General features: G+C 42.3%; 2 protein-coding genes across 6 annotated transcripts in view; one reads left to right on the forward strand and one right to left on the reverse strand.

The window, feature by feature from the left end:
* SLC30A4 (solute carrier family 30 member 4) overlaps positions 1 to 1,727 on the reverse strand; it is a 32,525-nt gene extending 30,798 nt beyond the window's left edge. Inside the window, exon 1 of one of the 5 annotated variants that reach the window (XR_014541681.1) lies at positions 1,603 to 1,727. The gene's annotated coding sequence lies outside the window, so the exon portion shown is untranslated. Of the gene's footprint in view, positions 1 to 881; positions 1,384 to 1,445; positions 1,552 to 1,602 lie in introns of those variants that run through there. The other 4 variants (XM_083586830.1, XM_083586833.1, XM_083586831.1 and 1 more) reach the window with 4 other exon arrangements.
* A 614-nt stretch (positions 1,728 to 2,341) lies between these two features.
* On the forward strand, positions 2,342 to 14,074 carry BLOC1S6 (biogenesis of lysosomal organelles complex 1 subunit 6). The gene is made up of 6 exons (XM_083587061.1): positions 2,342 to 2,365; positions 8,174 to 8,384; positions 10,036 to 10,180; positions 10,378 to 10,465; positions 11,581 to 11,667; positions 13,345 to 14,074. Exons 1-6 carry the CDS (start codon positions 2,348 to 2,350, stop codon positions 13,462 to 13,464), a joined length of 669 nt encoding a protein of 222 aa, XP_083443187.1. The 5' UTR covers positions 2,342 to 2,347; the 3' UTR covers positions 13,465 to 14,074.
* The last annotated feature ends 270 nt before the right edge of the window (positions 14,075 to 14,344 follow it).

Here is a 14,344-nt window from a genome sequence, read left to right on the forward strand (position 1 = left end):
TTAGGAACTGAGGTAAAGTTCTGCCCGTTGATATTGTGCCAAGATTGCAATAAGCTCTCCGGCCTGATGGGTTACAAAGTCTAAGGAGGTGTAGCCCAGTTTCCTCATACTCATCCCATGCCTCTCCCATCTGTCTAATCCCTTTAACTGTAAGCGCCTCGAGGCAGGGAACTGCTTCCATTAACAATTATGCAAAAAAAAGTGCCATGGATGTTGGTGGCACCCTGTGACTCATCAGATCAGGATGTTATAGGGAAGGAAATGTTTCTAAGAAGCAGCTGCGGAAAGGGTTCGAGGAGCCCTGGTGACCTATTTATTATTATTACAGTGGTACCTCAGGTTAAGTACTTAATTCGTTCCGGAGGTCCGTACTTAACCTGAAACTGTTCTTAAAACCTGAAGCACCACTTTAGCTAATGGGACCTCCTGCTGCCACCGGAGCACAATTTCTGTTCTCATCCTGAAGCAAAGTTCTTAACCTGAGGTAATATTTCTGGGTTAGCGGAGTCTGTAGCCTGAAGCATACGTAACCTGAAGCGTATGTAACCGGAGGTACCACTGTTTTAAATTTCTATACCATTTTGTATTTTAAAGAAAAATCTCAAAGCGCTTTACAGCGTATTAAAATATCAATGAAACAATCCAAAATCAAACATTTCTGAAGAAAGTCAAATATAAAGTATACAGTCAAAGCAACATAATCAACAAGATTATTCCCCCCCTCCCTCATCCACCCCGGGGTCCCCCATACAAAAGCACAGAGTGGCGACCCTGCAACTGACAGCGGGAAGCGCAATTCCTATGCCTCCCTGCGCGGAACAAAAACAATAGCGCGCAGTGGCACAGCTGGCGTGCCTCGGGGACAATGGCACGTTTCCTACCGCCAGGGAAAACCGCAGCCGCTATCCCGATGCGGAGCGCGGACATCGCGGCACGTCTGCACAGGAACAGGGTCCCTAGCAGCAGCGCGTAAAGACGCGCGGTCTACCTGCCCCCGTGGAGAAGACGCCCTGCGCTTTGCGCGCGATCCAGCGCTTCAGGATACGTCCCTCGAGTCGGAGAGAATAGATTCCTGCGCTCTTCTCCCCCACCGGCAGCCAACTGAGCAGAGCCAGCTTGCAAAGGGATTAGCAAAAAAAGAGGGTGTGGGCTTCTGGGGAAGAATATGCATGCCTGAATATTCATCCAAGCAGCCTCGCCTCCCCCTGGAAAGGGAAGGGTTCTCCACCGATCGCGCCATCCCCCCCCGCTTCACCTCCCAAAGCAGGGGGGGACGACCCAAAAACCAGCCAGTCCAGAGGCGCACAGCTTCCGAGAGGCCTTTGAAAAATCAAATTTTTGCTTTAGATTTCCCTATGGCGGATGTGCAAGCTGCTGTCCCAGGGTCCGGGTCCCGGGTGCTGCGCCCAGGTGCCCCCCTTGCCCCCCAGCAATTCGTCCCCGACCATTTTTTATTTGCTGTTTTCTTTGGGAGGCTGGCTGATCGGTTACAGAAAGGCGAGACGCGTTCTCACGATGCGGGTCCGGGGATCACGGAGTTACAGCAAGAAAAAAAGAGAAAAAAGCGGGGGTTGCAATGCACACACACACACGCAAACGCACCGCCTTTCCGAGACGAAGAAAAGCCAGCTGCCGTTTCACGTGCCTGGATTCTCTTGACACCCATCTGAGCTCCGAATCTCAACCGCTGCAGCAACGGCGCCGAGGATTCGAAAGGGTTAAGCGTGCACATGGAGTCGGAGCGCGGGGCAGGCTGGGAATTGTAGGCAGCTATAGAAGGGGAGTTGTTGCATGACCTCCTGCGCAATAAATAAGCCTTAAAGCAAATGCACGCGTGCAGGTTGCTTGGTTGCTTTCCTGTCTGCATTCTGTTGTTTGTTTTTGTTTGTTTGTTTACTGTAACCCTACAAGAGTTGAACAAGCTCATCTCCCCAATTTTTCATCCTCACAATAACCCAAAGAGGTAGGTCAAGCTGAGAGACTAGTGATAAATCCCTGCATATTTTACGTGAACAAAACCATTCAGTAATCTATTGTTATAGCCATCGAAACTTACTTACACTTGAAATTATCCTAATGCTACCAGCGTTTTTAAATGCACACAATTTTCACACATATATTCAGTAAACATTTTCCAGTCTTCTCTAAAGTATGTTCTTCTCGTTCTCTTATTCTATATCAGGCATGACCAACTCCCAAGAGACTGTGATCTACTCACAGTATAAAAAGTTTTTGAGCTTTTTTTAAGGGAGGGTTGACCAAAGTTGTTGAGCTTTGTGTGTGTGTGTGTGTGTGTACTTCAACCTGGGACACCCCCTTGATCAACTGTTGGACATGCCTGTTCTATATGTTAAAAATGCAAAATGTGTGTGTTCCATCCATTTCAGTTGCCATTCTCCTTTGCTTGGGACCTCACTCATTTTTCATTTGGGCCCCATAGTAGCATACATAAATAGTCTTTTTTGACAACTGGGAATTTCCCTCTGAATTATCCCCAACCAGGACTCTGGGTTTTTTTGGAAATGTGCTTTTAAACATCTATATACTTTACTCTCACTGAAATTAATGGGGTTTGGAAGTACCTGTAAATCTTGCCTTATATTAATTATAGTTATTACAAGATGCATTGATTGGCATTCTGCACTGACAGTACAACTTGCTAGACCATCACCAAGAAACCTCGGTTGTGCTCCATGCTTCTTCTCACCAAATGTTTAACAAAACTGTTAATAATTTCTCATGAGAAGCAAGGACACTACCCTATGCAAACGGAAAATGTGCTGTTCTTTGTAGAGCACAAAAAAGTCACATTGTACATAACCAGCAGCTTTATCTTTCAACCACAAAAACCAGAATAGCAAAATGCTTGCAGTGGTCATTTAGTCATTGGCAGAAGTGCAAATTTTACAATGCTTTTAAGAAGATTGGACAAAGCAATACTCTGCAATGAAAAAGCGCTGACATAACAGTACAAAATCCTCGCTGTAGATACCTTTTAAATTGCTCACAGTGTGATTAACAGCAGTCATTCTGGCTTGCATCGGGATTCTTTGCTTTGCTAAACGCTGTGATTTCCTGGGCTTAGCAAAGTGTTACCACCTTCTTATGGGCAGACATTCTGCACCTTCAAGAGCTATATGTTAGGCAGAAAATCAACAGGTGATGCCTGTTTCTATCTTGCCTTTCCTTCAGAACTCAAAATAGTAAACAAGGTCTCCCATCTTGGCATTGAGCAAATCTGCTTATATATTCAAACAAGTTTGTTGCTTCCCTTCCCTTTTTCAGCCCATCCTTATACTAAAGGGAAAAGGGGGCTTCTGTGTCTTTTAAAGTTGTGCAGAAGATTATTAACAGATTTAGGTAGGCGGAGAAAAGCTGCAGCTGCAGCTAGTGTAAACTCTAGGAGCCAGATTAATAGCTAGGGTCAGAGCATCACCTTATAGCACACCTGTTCTGGCCCAACTGCTCTGACAGCCTATACATTTCTGAGCACAATTCAAGAAGTTCTGGTTTAAATTCATAAAGACTTATGTGTGAGTGTCAGGAGGTGGTTGAAGGATGGATGGCAGCTAACAGATTGAGGTTGAATCCTGACAAGACAGAATTACTGTTTTGGGGGGACTGGGCGAGTGAGTGTGGGGGAATCCCTGCTCCTGAATGGGGTAACTGTGCCCCTGAAGGACCAGGTGCGCAGCCTGGGAGCCATTTTGTACTCACAGCTGTCCATGGAGGCACAGGTCAATTCTGTGTCCAGGGCAGCTGTCTACCAGATCCATCTGGTATGCAGGCTGAGACCCTACCTGCCCACAGACTCTCTTGCCAGAGTGGTGCATGCTCTAGTTAAATCTCCCACTTGGACTACTGTAATGCTCTCTACTTGGGGCTAGCTTTGAAGGTGACCCGGAAACTACAACTAATCCAGAATGCGGCAGCCAGACTGGTGACTGGGAGCGCCACCGAGACCATATAACAACCTTACCCAAGGCAGTAAGATCAAAGGGAAGGAGCTAGACAAAGAATGATCCAAGAAGTCCTCAACGACAGAACAGGCAGATGATAACAAGCGGTATGTTACAACGGCTGTGAGGGCAGATGAAAGCTGCAGCAGATAGGATCTACCAGTTCATCGTGACTACTCATGCCATCGGAACAAACCCCTACTGCAAAAATTGTGCGTTGATCAGCGTGCACTGATCGACACACATAAAACAAATTCACACACAGGCGTCTTCCAAAAACCCAGCCCAAACCCCAAAAGTCCCATGGCGATTGGCAAATGGTAATGGGGGCAAGACCGTGAAATCTGGAAGCCCCTAGTAATTAACCAGGACATGGGTGGTGGATACAGATTCAGTCGTTCTGACTCAAGGAACGAGGCAGTTGAGCAGCTCGGCAGCTGTGTCCATGACTGAGCAGCCCTTTTTAGGATCCACTCTGCTCACCCCAAAAAGGGGGAGGGGCTAGAAAAGGTGCCCTAAACATAGTCTGCCTCCCTTTTCCCCTGACTGGATTACCGCGCCCAGTGGGATCACCACCTAGCGGTCGTAAAATAGAATTGAACTTTGGAACATGGAATATAAGACACTAGAAATCAGAATGCAAGGGAGAAACGTGCTAAGAGGAAGGCACACTTGGCAAATCCACACCGTGATCAACTCCCACCCGGGAACCAGTGTCCCCACTGTGGAAGGACGTGTGGGTCCAGAATTGGCCTCCACAGTCACTTATGGACTCATTGTTAAAACTGTGTTTGTGGAAGACAATCTTACTTGGCTGCGAGTGATCGCCAAAGAAAACAAAACTAACATCACTAGGTGTATTGGAACATAGAGCTGCCTTAAATCACATCAGACTTTTTGTCCATTTGCCCCAATCTGCTCACCAATCAATACCTACCATGGTACCCACAGAATGTCTCCGAAAGTATCCCACAATACATGAAAAAATGGCTGTTGTTCTGCTCAGTTCCTGTTTGCACTTGCTCAGCCTCTCGTATGCTGGACATAGGGTTGCCATATTTCAAAAAGTTGTGGCAAAGTTGTTTTTTGCAAAGTTATGGAGCTTTTTTTTTTTTGAAAAATCTGCATTAAGGAAATTCTTGTGACATCTGGATTTTCCCAGACACTGCTATCGACTGCTGTATTCCGGCTATGTCCAGGAAATTCCAGACGTATGGCAACCCTAGTTGAAGATTCCCACCCCACACTGGCATTGGACACCAGGACTGCATGAGCAGAGGTGCAAATATATTCTCTCTTTGAGTGAGTGTGGTCGTGTCTGATGTAGGTGCCATTTTCCTCATGGACACCATTTTGTGGTTGTCTCTCTCTCTCTCTCTCTGCTCTTTGTGATGTGATGTCCAATCTGTGTCATGCCACACCCCTTTTTATGCCACACCCCTGCAGCAGCCATTTTGTGAATGGCGCCCAGAGCACTTTATTGAAGTTCCCAATGTGCCCATTGGTGCAAAAAGGCTGGTGACCCCAAATCTGCCCCATCTCTAACTGTGGAAGTGGCTCTGCACAATGTCCATCAGAGATCTTTCATGCAACCTGTTATCTTATCCTTTTAACTGATAATACCAGGGATTGAGCCAGGAATCTTCTGCACAGAACGTATGTGTTCCATCTCTGAGCTTTGTTCCACCGTCCAAATACTCCAAAACAAAACCATGTTAAAAGAATGGGGATGTGCTAAAGAGTATATGAAAAAACATTGTTCTGGAGTAAGTATATCGGTATGTAATGAATGATACTTTAGAGGGTTAAAGAAAAAGAAAAATGGTGTAAAAAAGTACAAAGATGAATGTAATCTACATTAGACACAATAATTTAGTAAGAGTAAACATTTTGAGGTCTTAGAACAAAGGAAGGAAGTCAATATGTGTATATGAATGTAACAACTAGATTAGAATGTTGATATGGTTTTATTTGTAGATGTGTGCTTTTTGTTTTGTTTTGTTTTTTGTTCTTTTTTGTTGGGTTCTGTGTTTTTTTCTTGTTTGTATGATATTATTTTGGATTCAATGTTTGTAATTTTTGTTATAATTTTGCACTGAAAATAAAAAAATTAAAAAAACACAAAACCATGTTGAAACCTAAAAGAAGATGTGAAATGTTCTTTTTCCTTTTTGATAGCCACTAACAGGTACTAATAGTCAAATCTGATTCTGTCCCAGATCAAATGTAGCACTATTGTGCTTACTTTTTATTATTTTCTATTACTTTCTATTAAGTTCATATTCCTTCCTAGCAAGGCTGTGACCCTATGCCCAATATATAGCCCAGTCTTATACATGTTTAGTTGAGTAATCACATCTAATCCAATGAGCATTTCTCCCAAGTAGAGCAAAGCAACTGGGAAGTAAGTCCTACTGAACTAAGTGGAACCAGTTTCCAAGTAAACATGCACAGGATTTGGCTGCTAACCTTGTAAATTTAAGAGCAGCAAAAGAAAAAAATGTTTTGGAAATGTTTAATTTGTTTTAATTAAGGTTTAACATTCCTGGTTTACTTCATTTTGATTTCTATTTTTGCTGAATTAACACTGACCTCCTTCACCCTCTGAACAATGCATTCTTAAATCTCTGAAGGTTGTGAAACTGTCTGTTTTTAGCTGTTTGAAAGGTTGCACGTTTCACTTATTAACTTACTCAATTTCTGCATTCCATGGAGGCAAGGCAAGAAAATATTAGACAACTAATTCCCTTTTCACAATATACAGTAGTGTGGTAAACAGATTAATATGCAGATTAGTGGTATTGATTCCAATCCAAAACCATTCAATGTCAGAAGAGGGTGGGGCTTTGTTTCAATATATGATCATCATTCTGATTATTTACATTATTTAAAGCTTGCTCTTCATTAAATGTTTTAAATCCTAGAGCAAGGGATATTGGCGCTTCTGTTTTTGTCAGGCTACTAACTCTTTCTGAAGAAATATGGGATTACCAGCTTTTGGAGCAATCATTGAAGCCTATTGGAGTCAACTAATGTACAGTCAGGGTATAATGTTTATACTTTGAATAACTTGCCTTGCTGGTTTGTGCATATTAAGCTGCTCTTTGGATTATGGTTTAAAATGATGGAGGGCAACCCCTTATAACAGATAAATTAATTAAAATTCAGGATAAACCAGTTTATCCTGCAGCTGTGCCCAGGAAGGTGATTCTCCCACTAGTAACAGCAAGCAGAAAGCCCCCAAAGGGTTTCAAGGTTTGTCACCCAAAAGCTTTGGATCAGCTTCATACAAAGCTCCACAAATCCCCTAAGGGACCCTGAAATTGGCCTTGTGAAAAATTGCAAAGCAACATTCCCCGTACCTACTGTCTTGGCTGGCACAAAGCAATATAGCTGTCATGTTGCTCTTTCTCCCTGACATCATTTAGGTTTGCTCTGAAAAAACTGGATGGCAGTTTTGAGGAAATGTGATCAAAAGTCAACTGCTCAGCATGTGACATAACTTATGGAAATAATGGATAATTATAAACTAGATATTATTCAATATGCAGTTAATACAGAGATGTAGAGGACCCATGCTGGGGTGGAGGGAAGTCTCAATACTTCATTATACAACTGTACTTCATTTCCAACACTTTAGGATTGCTTTTATGTATATTCTGGATGGAGAAGGATAACCGTGATGTATTTTGAAAAACCAGGAAAGATTAAACTTGGAGCAAAAGTCAACTGCTCATGGTCCCCTTTAGAGTTACCATGAATAGTTTTCTTTTTAATTGGCAGCTTCTGCTTTTATTGTGAGGTGGCTCCTAGTTTGCCCCATAAAATTTATCTGTGGCTATTTCCACACACACATCCCAGCTATATACTCTGGTCGCCTGGTTTTGTTTTGTTGCCTTCTTCTCTACTTGTGGAATACTATGGTGCTGTTTCTCTTTTTTCTTTTTCTCTTTCATTTACGGTGCTGTCTCATCATGTTTGGCGCACTAATAATAATTATTATTATTATTATTATTATTATTATTATTATTATTATTTACTTGTACCCCGCCCATCTGGCTGGGTCTCTCCTGTCACTCTGGGCGGCTTCCAGCAAAAATTAAAAATACATTAAAATTATGTACTTTCTGAACTTTCAATAAAGATGTTTTTAAAAAAAAAAAACATTGCTGTTCGCCTCTAGCCTTTTCTTTTCTTATCTCTATGGTTCTCAGGCGCCCGTCTTCCTTCCTACGTCGAGGCTGGCTGCCTTTTTGACCGGAAGGCCTACTTCAACTTCCGGCTGTGGCGGGGCCTGGCTTTGCCTTGGCTTCCCCTCGAAAATAAATATCTTGTCTGTCTGTTTCGCGAGGGAGGAAGCGATGAGTCTGGCGGACCCGCTGGACGTGAAGGCGGCTCTGCAGGCCCGAAACGACCCTGCTTTGGGTATGTTGGCTTCGGCGGCAGGGGCTGCCGTTGCGGGGGGTTGGGCTAGATGACCGCCGGAGGTCCCTTCGCGGGGCCCTCAAAGTCTGAACGGATTTGAGCCGCTCGCTCTTGGTCCGTTTGGGAAGACATCTAGTCCGCTCACAGCTCACAGAGGAGCTGTCCAGGACCGCAGCAACAAACGGCTCGCTTCCATCAAACGTCGTGAAATGTATATTAAGCCCGTAATAAAATATCACGGGGTTGCATCCGGCGTTAGCCCTACTCGGAGTAGACCTGTTGAAAACTGGGACATGGCTGGAGAAATCCAGCCAGACGGACGGAGTATAAATATTATTATTATTATTATTATTAGACAGATTAGCGGGTATAAATATCATCATCATCATCAATAATTGTATTTTATTATTGGCTAACTCGGGTCCCATTAATCTCGACAGGACTGTGCTTCAGTATAACTCTTTGTTGGGATGCAGCCCCTCAGTTCTTGAAAGATGCCACCGGGTTTTTGGGTTTTGTTCCAAAGGATGTGTTTTCGTTTGTTTGTTTGTTTGCTGCATTGCAGTGACATCTTCTAGATACGGCAAAAGAATAAGATAACATCCGAACTGCTAGAAAGCTAGTGGAAAACCTCCATGTGTCGAGTCCTGATTGCTTCATTTCAATGTAACATGGAGGTTTTTTATGTCCATGTTTCCATGTACTCAACTACTCAAATTAGGGAAAGAGCAAAAAATGACTCTGCTGTAAGCAAGGCCAATTGGATTTAATAATAATAATAATAATAATAATAATAATATTGTTTATACCCCGCCCATCTGGCTGAGTTTCCCCAGCCACTCTGGGCAGCTCCCAACAGAATATTAAAAACACGACAAAATATCAAACATTAAAAACTTTCGCAAACAGGGCTGCTGTCAGATAGTTGTTTATTTCCTTGACATCCACAGGGCAGGCGCCACCACCGAGAAGGCCCTCTGCCTGGTTCCCTGTAACCTCACTTATCGCAGGGAGGGAACCACCAGAAGGCCCTCAGAGCTGGACTTCAGTGTCCGGGCTGAACGATGGGGGTGGAGACGCTTGAGGGCCAAAATGGGTTATCCAACTTGGTTGCAGATAATAAAAAGCATGCTTTAAAAGGTTCTGTTTACCTTTGTTTGTTTTGTAGAAGTGTATGTGCCTCTTGATTGGCTTGGTTTGGTTTGGTTTGTTTGTTTGTTTTCAAGACTCAAAAGTAGTTTACAAAAGGTGAAACAATAAAATAAAAGTCACAACCATACTTTAGCAAGCGGCAAAAAGAGTATGGTGCGACTTCACTGGAAAACTGCCAAAAATTGAAGAAATGGGTGGGTGAATTCGCAGGCTGAAGGTTGAGAGGTGAGCTTTCGCACCTTGGATAAATGTGGAAAATAAGGTGGCCTTTATTTATGCATGTTGTTCAGATCACCCAGTAATGATCACCACAGCATAAAATAATTTTAGCAGGGGTCTTGCATTACTCTGCTCTTTAGTGTTTAGGGTTTTTAAGTGCTTGTTATTTGGTTGTATTTTGTATGCTTATTCATTGGGGTTTTTAATTTTGTATTTACATAATTAATGTTTGTGTGCACACATATACACAGTTGATAAAAATGTATGACATCTTTTACAGATTCTAACGATAATTCTCCCGATGAAGGATTAATAGAAGACTTCACTGTTATAGACAAGAAAGCTGTGGAGCAGCTAACAGAAGGGCTGATTTCACATTATTTACCTGATCTACAACGATCAAAACTATCCTTAAAAGAGCTAACGTATGTAAATAATCAAAATGCACGTTTCTTTTTCTTTCTTTCAAATGCTAAATACTGTAGATTGTTTGTAAGAAAAGAATAAGTTTCCTTTTATATTTGACTCTTATGGCAGGCAGCATTTGCTCTTCACTAAATTCTGTAATTGAATACGTGGTTTTATTGTGAAATATGTGTAAACTATTGCATTCTTCTTTCAGACAGAACCAAGAAGTACTACTAGAAACTCTGCAGCAAGAAATCTCAAAGTTTAAAGAATGCAATTCTGTTCTTGATATCAATGTGCTGGTAAGTGTGTTCTGTCAGATAACTGTTTGCTTTTTCCTCAGTTTTAAAGGTCGTGTTTGTACAAAAACACTACAAATGGAATCTTATATTTTGAGAAAATCTATGCTACGTGGAGAAACTTAAACACAGGATATAAAATAAAAGCAATAACCAATGCACTGTACTATAAAATAAATAAGACAGTACTGTAGATGATAAAAATTAAAATTAAATTTTTTTTCTTACCTGCACTGATGAGTGTCATTGATTGGATGAGGGGCTTTTATCCATTTCCGCAGTCACACAGTCATTCAGTAGCTGAATAATTCACACACAGTTTCCTCACAGTCACAAAAACAAATGAACCAAAAAAGCCTCAAAAACAAAAACGCAAAATAAATAGCAAAAACAAAAGTGCCAAACTTAGCCCGTTCCAGAAGTCTGTTTGACTTCCGAAATGTTGGAAAACCAATGCGCAGCTTCTGATTGGTGCAGGCGCCCGGAAACAATAGCCGACAGCCGCATCGGATGTTCGGCTTCCGAAAAGCATTCGAGAACCTGAACACTTACTTCCGGGTTTTTGGCGGTTGGGAACTGAGGTACCACTGTACTCCCCATCACACACTGTGAGACTTACTTTTGAGCAAACATACGTAAATGAGAGTGCGAGTCAGTCTTGTTTGCTTGATCTTAGGCAGAGTTAGTCATACCTAAAACTACTGAAATCAACTCTGCATAGAATCCAGGGAATGAGGTGTTTGGGTCATGATAAGAGTGACTTGGAAAGGTTTTTGAGGTTGGCAGCTGGGTTGCAGTACGATATTTCAATATACTTAAAACAGTGGTTCAAGTGAACATTGCATGGGCTTCAGGAGTAGCTCTTGATGCGGTACAACCTTTTAAAATAGATGGAAAAATACTAGCTCCCATTTTGAGCACATTCTAGCATCGTACATCCCAATCATGCAGGTTTACTTGAAAGTATCTCTCACTGAGAGAGTGGAATTTAATTTCCAAGTACGTACGCATTGTATCACAACTTTTTACTTATTTCAGTAACTTCAGGCAGTGAGTTGCTGACATTGAAGTTATATGTTCTACTGAATTCTTGCTTTTTTTGTTGTCGCTCTCTCAAGTTTTCAGAAGCAAAGTACTATCACAACAAGTTGGTAAACATTAGGAAAGAGATGCTGCTGCTGCATGAGAAAACATCAAAGTTGAAAGTGAGTTTTGTTTCACTTTGACTAACAATGGTTAAAGAGTACTGCTTATTTCTTTGTTCTTTGAGGTCTTGCAGATCAAGTTTGATCTTCATGCTCTGCTTTTGCTTTATATTTCCATTGGGAACTAGCATTTTGTTAATTTTCCAGTTTTTGAAGTTGTTATCTTTCTGATGAAAGGTTTGTGTACAGCAGAATCCCTAGTACCATTAATGCTACCATGAGGAGAATTCATCAGGCTACCAAAGAGTAGTTACTGTAATATTATGATATTGCAATCTTGTTAGTATGTTTGGGCTGCAATCATCTATACTTAGTGACACTTACTTCTTTGTTAATATACATACTATCCAGTTGTACATCTAAGATTTAGGTCTCTGATGAATGAAGGTGGCAGTCCTATGCTTGCTTAACCAGCAAGCAAGCACCACTTAACAAAATAGAACTTCCCTACAAGTAAGCATACATGTGCTGTATTAAAATTAACTATAGATGCTACCTAATGATGAATTTATCTTCTATTCATACATATGCTAAATATTCAGTCCTTATATTGGCTGCTCATAAGTGTTGTTTCAATTGCTGTATGGGTAGGAGTGTATGTAAATATAAATACAATCTATTAACTGGTTTTTTATAGAATTATTTGAATTTTTTTTGTGTGCTGCACGTAATTTTTCCTTAGATAGACCAACAGCACTCCCTGTAATAGCAAACTCAGGTAGTGAGGACTGGTAGAAAAAGAATAAAAGCAAGGCTGCTGGAAAATAAAAAGAAGGTACAGTCGTACCTTGGATCTCGAACGAACGCCTTGGTTCCTGAACAAATCGGCTCCCGGACGATCAAAACCTGGAAGTGAGTGTTCCGGTTTTCAAACGGTTTTCGGAAGCCGAACATCCGGTGCGGCTTCCAATTGGCTGCAGGAGCTTCCTGCAGCCAATCAGAAGCCGTGTTTTGGTTTCCGAATGTTTTGGAAGTCAAATATACTTCTGGAACAGATTCCGTTCGTCTTCCAAGGTGCGACTGTATTGTCATCGGCCTCTTTGGGAGGGACCTGTGAGGTTGTGGACGGACTAAGTATCAACTTAGGAAGCATTCCACACACCCCTAAAAAATCCTGCTGTTGTCTGGGCACACTGAATAGCCATGGAATCCAGTATTGAGTGTCAATTGGAAAAGCAAGTGGGAAAAATGTGTGAGTGGGGCAGAGAACAGGATACTACGCTTAGAGGGAATGGCTGGCTAAAATCCTGAACAGAAGCACTTCTCTTAGGTCGGATCCACTGTGACATTATATTGCAAATCCCACTTGGTGTTTTTTTTTGGGGGGGTGGGGGGGGTTCTCTGAAAAACATCAGGAGAAATACAGTGGTACCTCGGGTTAAGAACTTAATTTGTTCTGGAGGTCTGTTCTTAACCTGAAACTTCTTAACCTGAGGTACTACTTCAGCTAATGGGGCCTCCTGCTGCCGCCATGCCACTGCCGCACGATTTCTGTTCTCATCCTGAAGCAAAGTTCTTAACCCAAGGTACTATTTCTAGGTTAGCGGAGTCTGTAACCTGAAGCATCTGTAACCTGAAGAATCTGTAACCCGAGGTACCACTGTAACAACTGGATATCGTTGCTGCTAATTCTACAGCTTCAGGAAAGTCACATTCTTTTCTGGCTTTTCGTTTCAGAGAAGAGCTCTCAAACTCCAGCAAAAGAGGCAGAAAGAAGAACTGGAACGAGAGCAGCAACGGGAAAAAGAGCTCGAAAGAGAGAAACAGTTAACCGCCAAACCTGCTAAAAGAACATGAAAGCCGAACGTGTATTGGCTTGTCGAACTAATTTCACTATTGTCTGGACTTGGTGGGGAGGCCCATGTACGCACCTCATGAACCTGGTGTTCTTCCTTGCCAAGAAGTCTTATTAGTTCAGTATTAACGTTTCCAGGTTGCTATTTCCTAACCAGGAAAGCAGGAACAGGGAGCTTACTGGCAGCTCAAGATGCCTTTTCGATTAACGCTATACAGCTTAACGTTGCTGCGTCAGCCTTTTTCTTACTTCCCACAAATAGAATATTGCATTCTTTAACAACATCTTAGATGGTCTTAGGTTGGTGCATCCTTGTCCCGTGTACGAATGTTTTGTTGATAGCTGACCTCTACCTCATTAACTATAGGCTTAATCTTTAAGTCTGGTTTACAATTCTTGGCTCGTTGATTCTCCCTTTCCTGTTGCCGTGTACAAAATAAGCATGGCAGCTGTAGACCGACTAGGAATGAGAAGCCCGCATGACAACCTTGTCCGTTTTATTTCAACTCGGAGAACAATAGGCACTGCTGGCGAAGTGAGGCTTTTAGATTCAATTATGTCGTCTTCCGATCATGTCAGAATTAAAGTGTGTCTGTAAAAACCCACAGCAAATGAGTGCTCTTGCATAACACTGATTTCAGTGGGGGCAGTAGTGAAGTTTACGTGGCAAAACTCTTGGCTCTGCATACGCTGCAGGTTCCTACTGAAATCGCAAAATGTGGAAGATACAGGGCCCTCCAGATGTGGTAATACTACAATTCCCATAAGCCCTAATCAGCACAACACAAACAACAGTCAGGGATGGTGGGAGTTCTAGTCTAGCAGCATCTCCAGGGCCAAAAGTTCCCCATCCCTTCCATATTTAAACTCCCATGTTTGGAG

Source organism: Podarcis filfolensis (genome assembly GCF_964270895.1).
Source record: "Podarcis filfolensis genome assembly, chromosome: 14".
Taxonomy (NCBI): Eukaryota; Metazoa; Chordata; class Lepidosauria; order Squamata; family Lacertidae; genus Podarcis; species Podarcis filfolensis.

Bases quoted from the DNA above. Each gene is read 5' to 3' on its own strand.
- BLOC1S6 (XM_083587061.1), top strand. The intron at 10,466-11,580 runs GTAAGTGTGTTC...CGCTCTCTCAAG, and splicing joins TTCTTGATATCAATGTGCTG to TTTTCAGAAGCAAAGTACTA. The intron at 11,668-13,344 runs GTGAGTTTTGTT...TTTTCGTTTCAG, and splicing joins AGAAAACATCAAAGTTGAAA to AGAAGAGCTCTCAAACTCCA.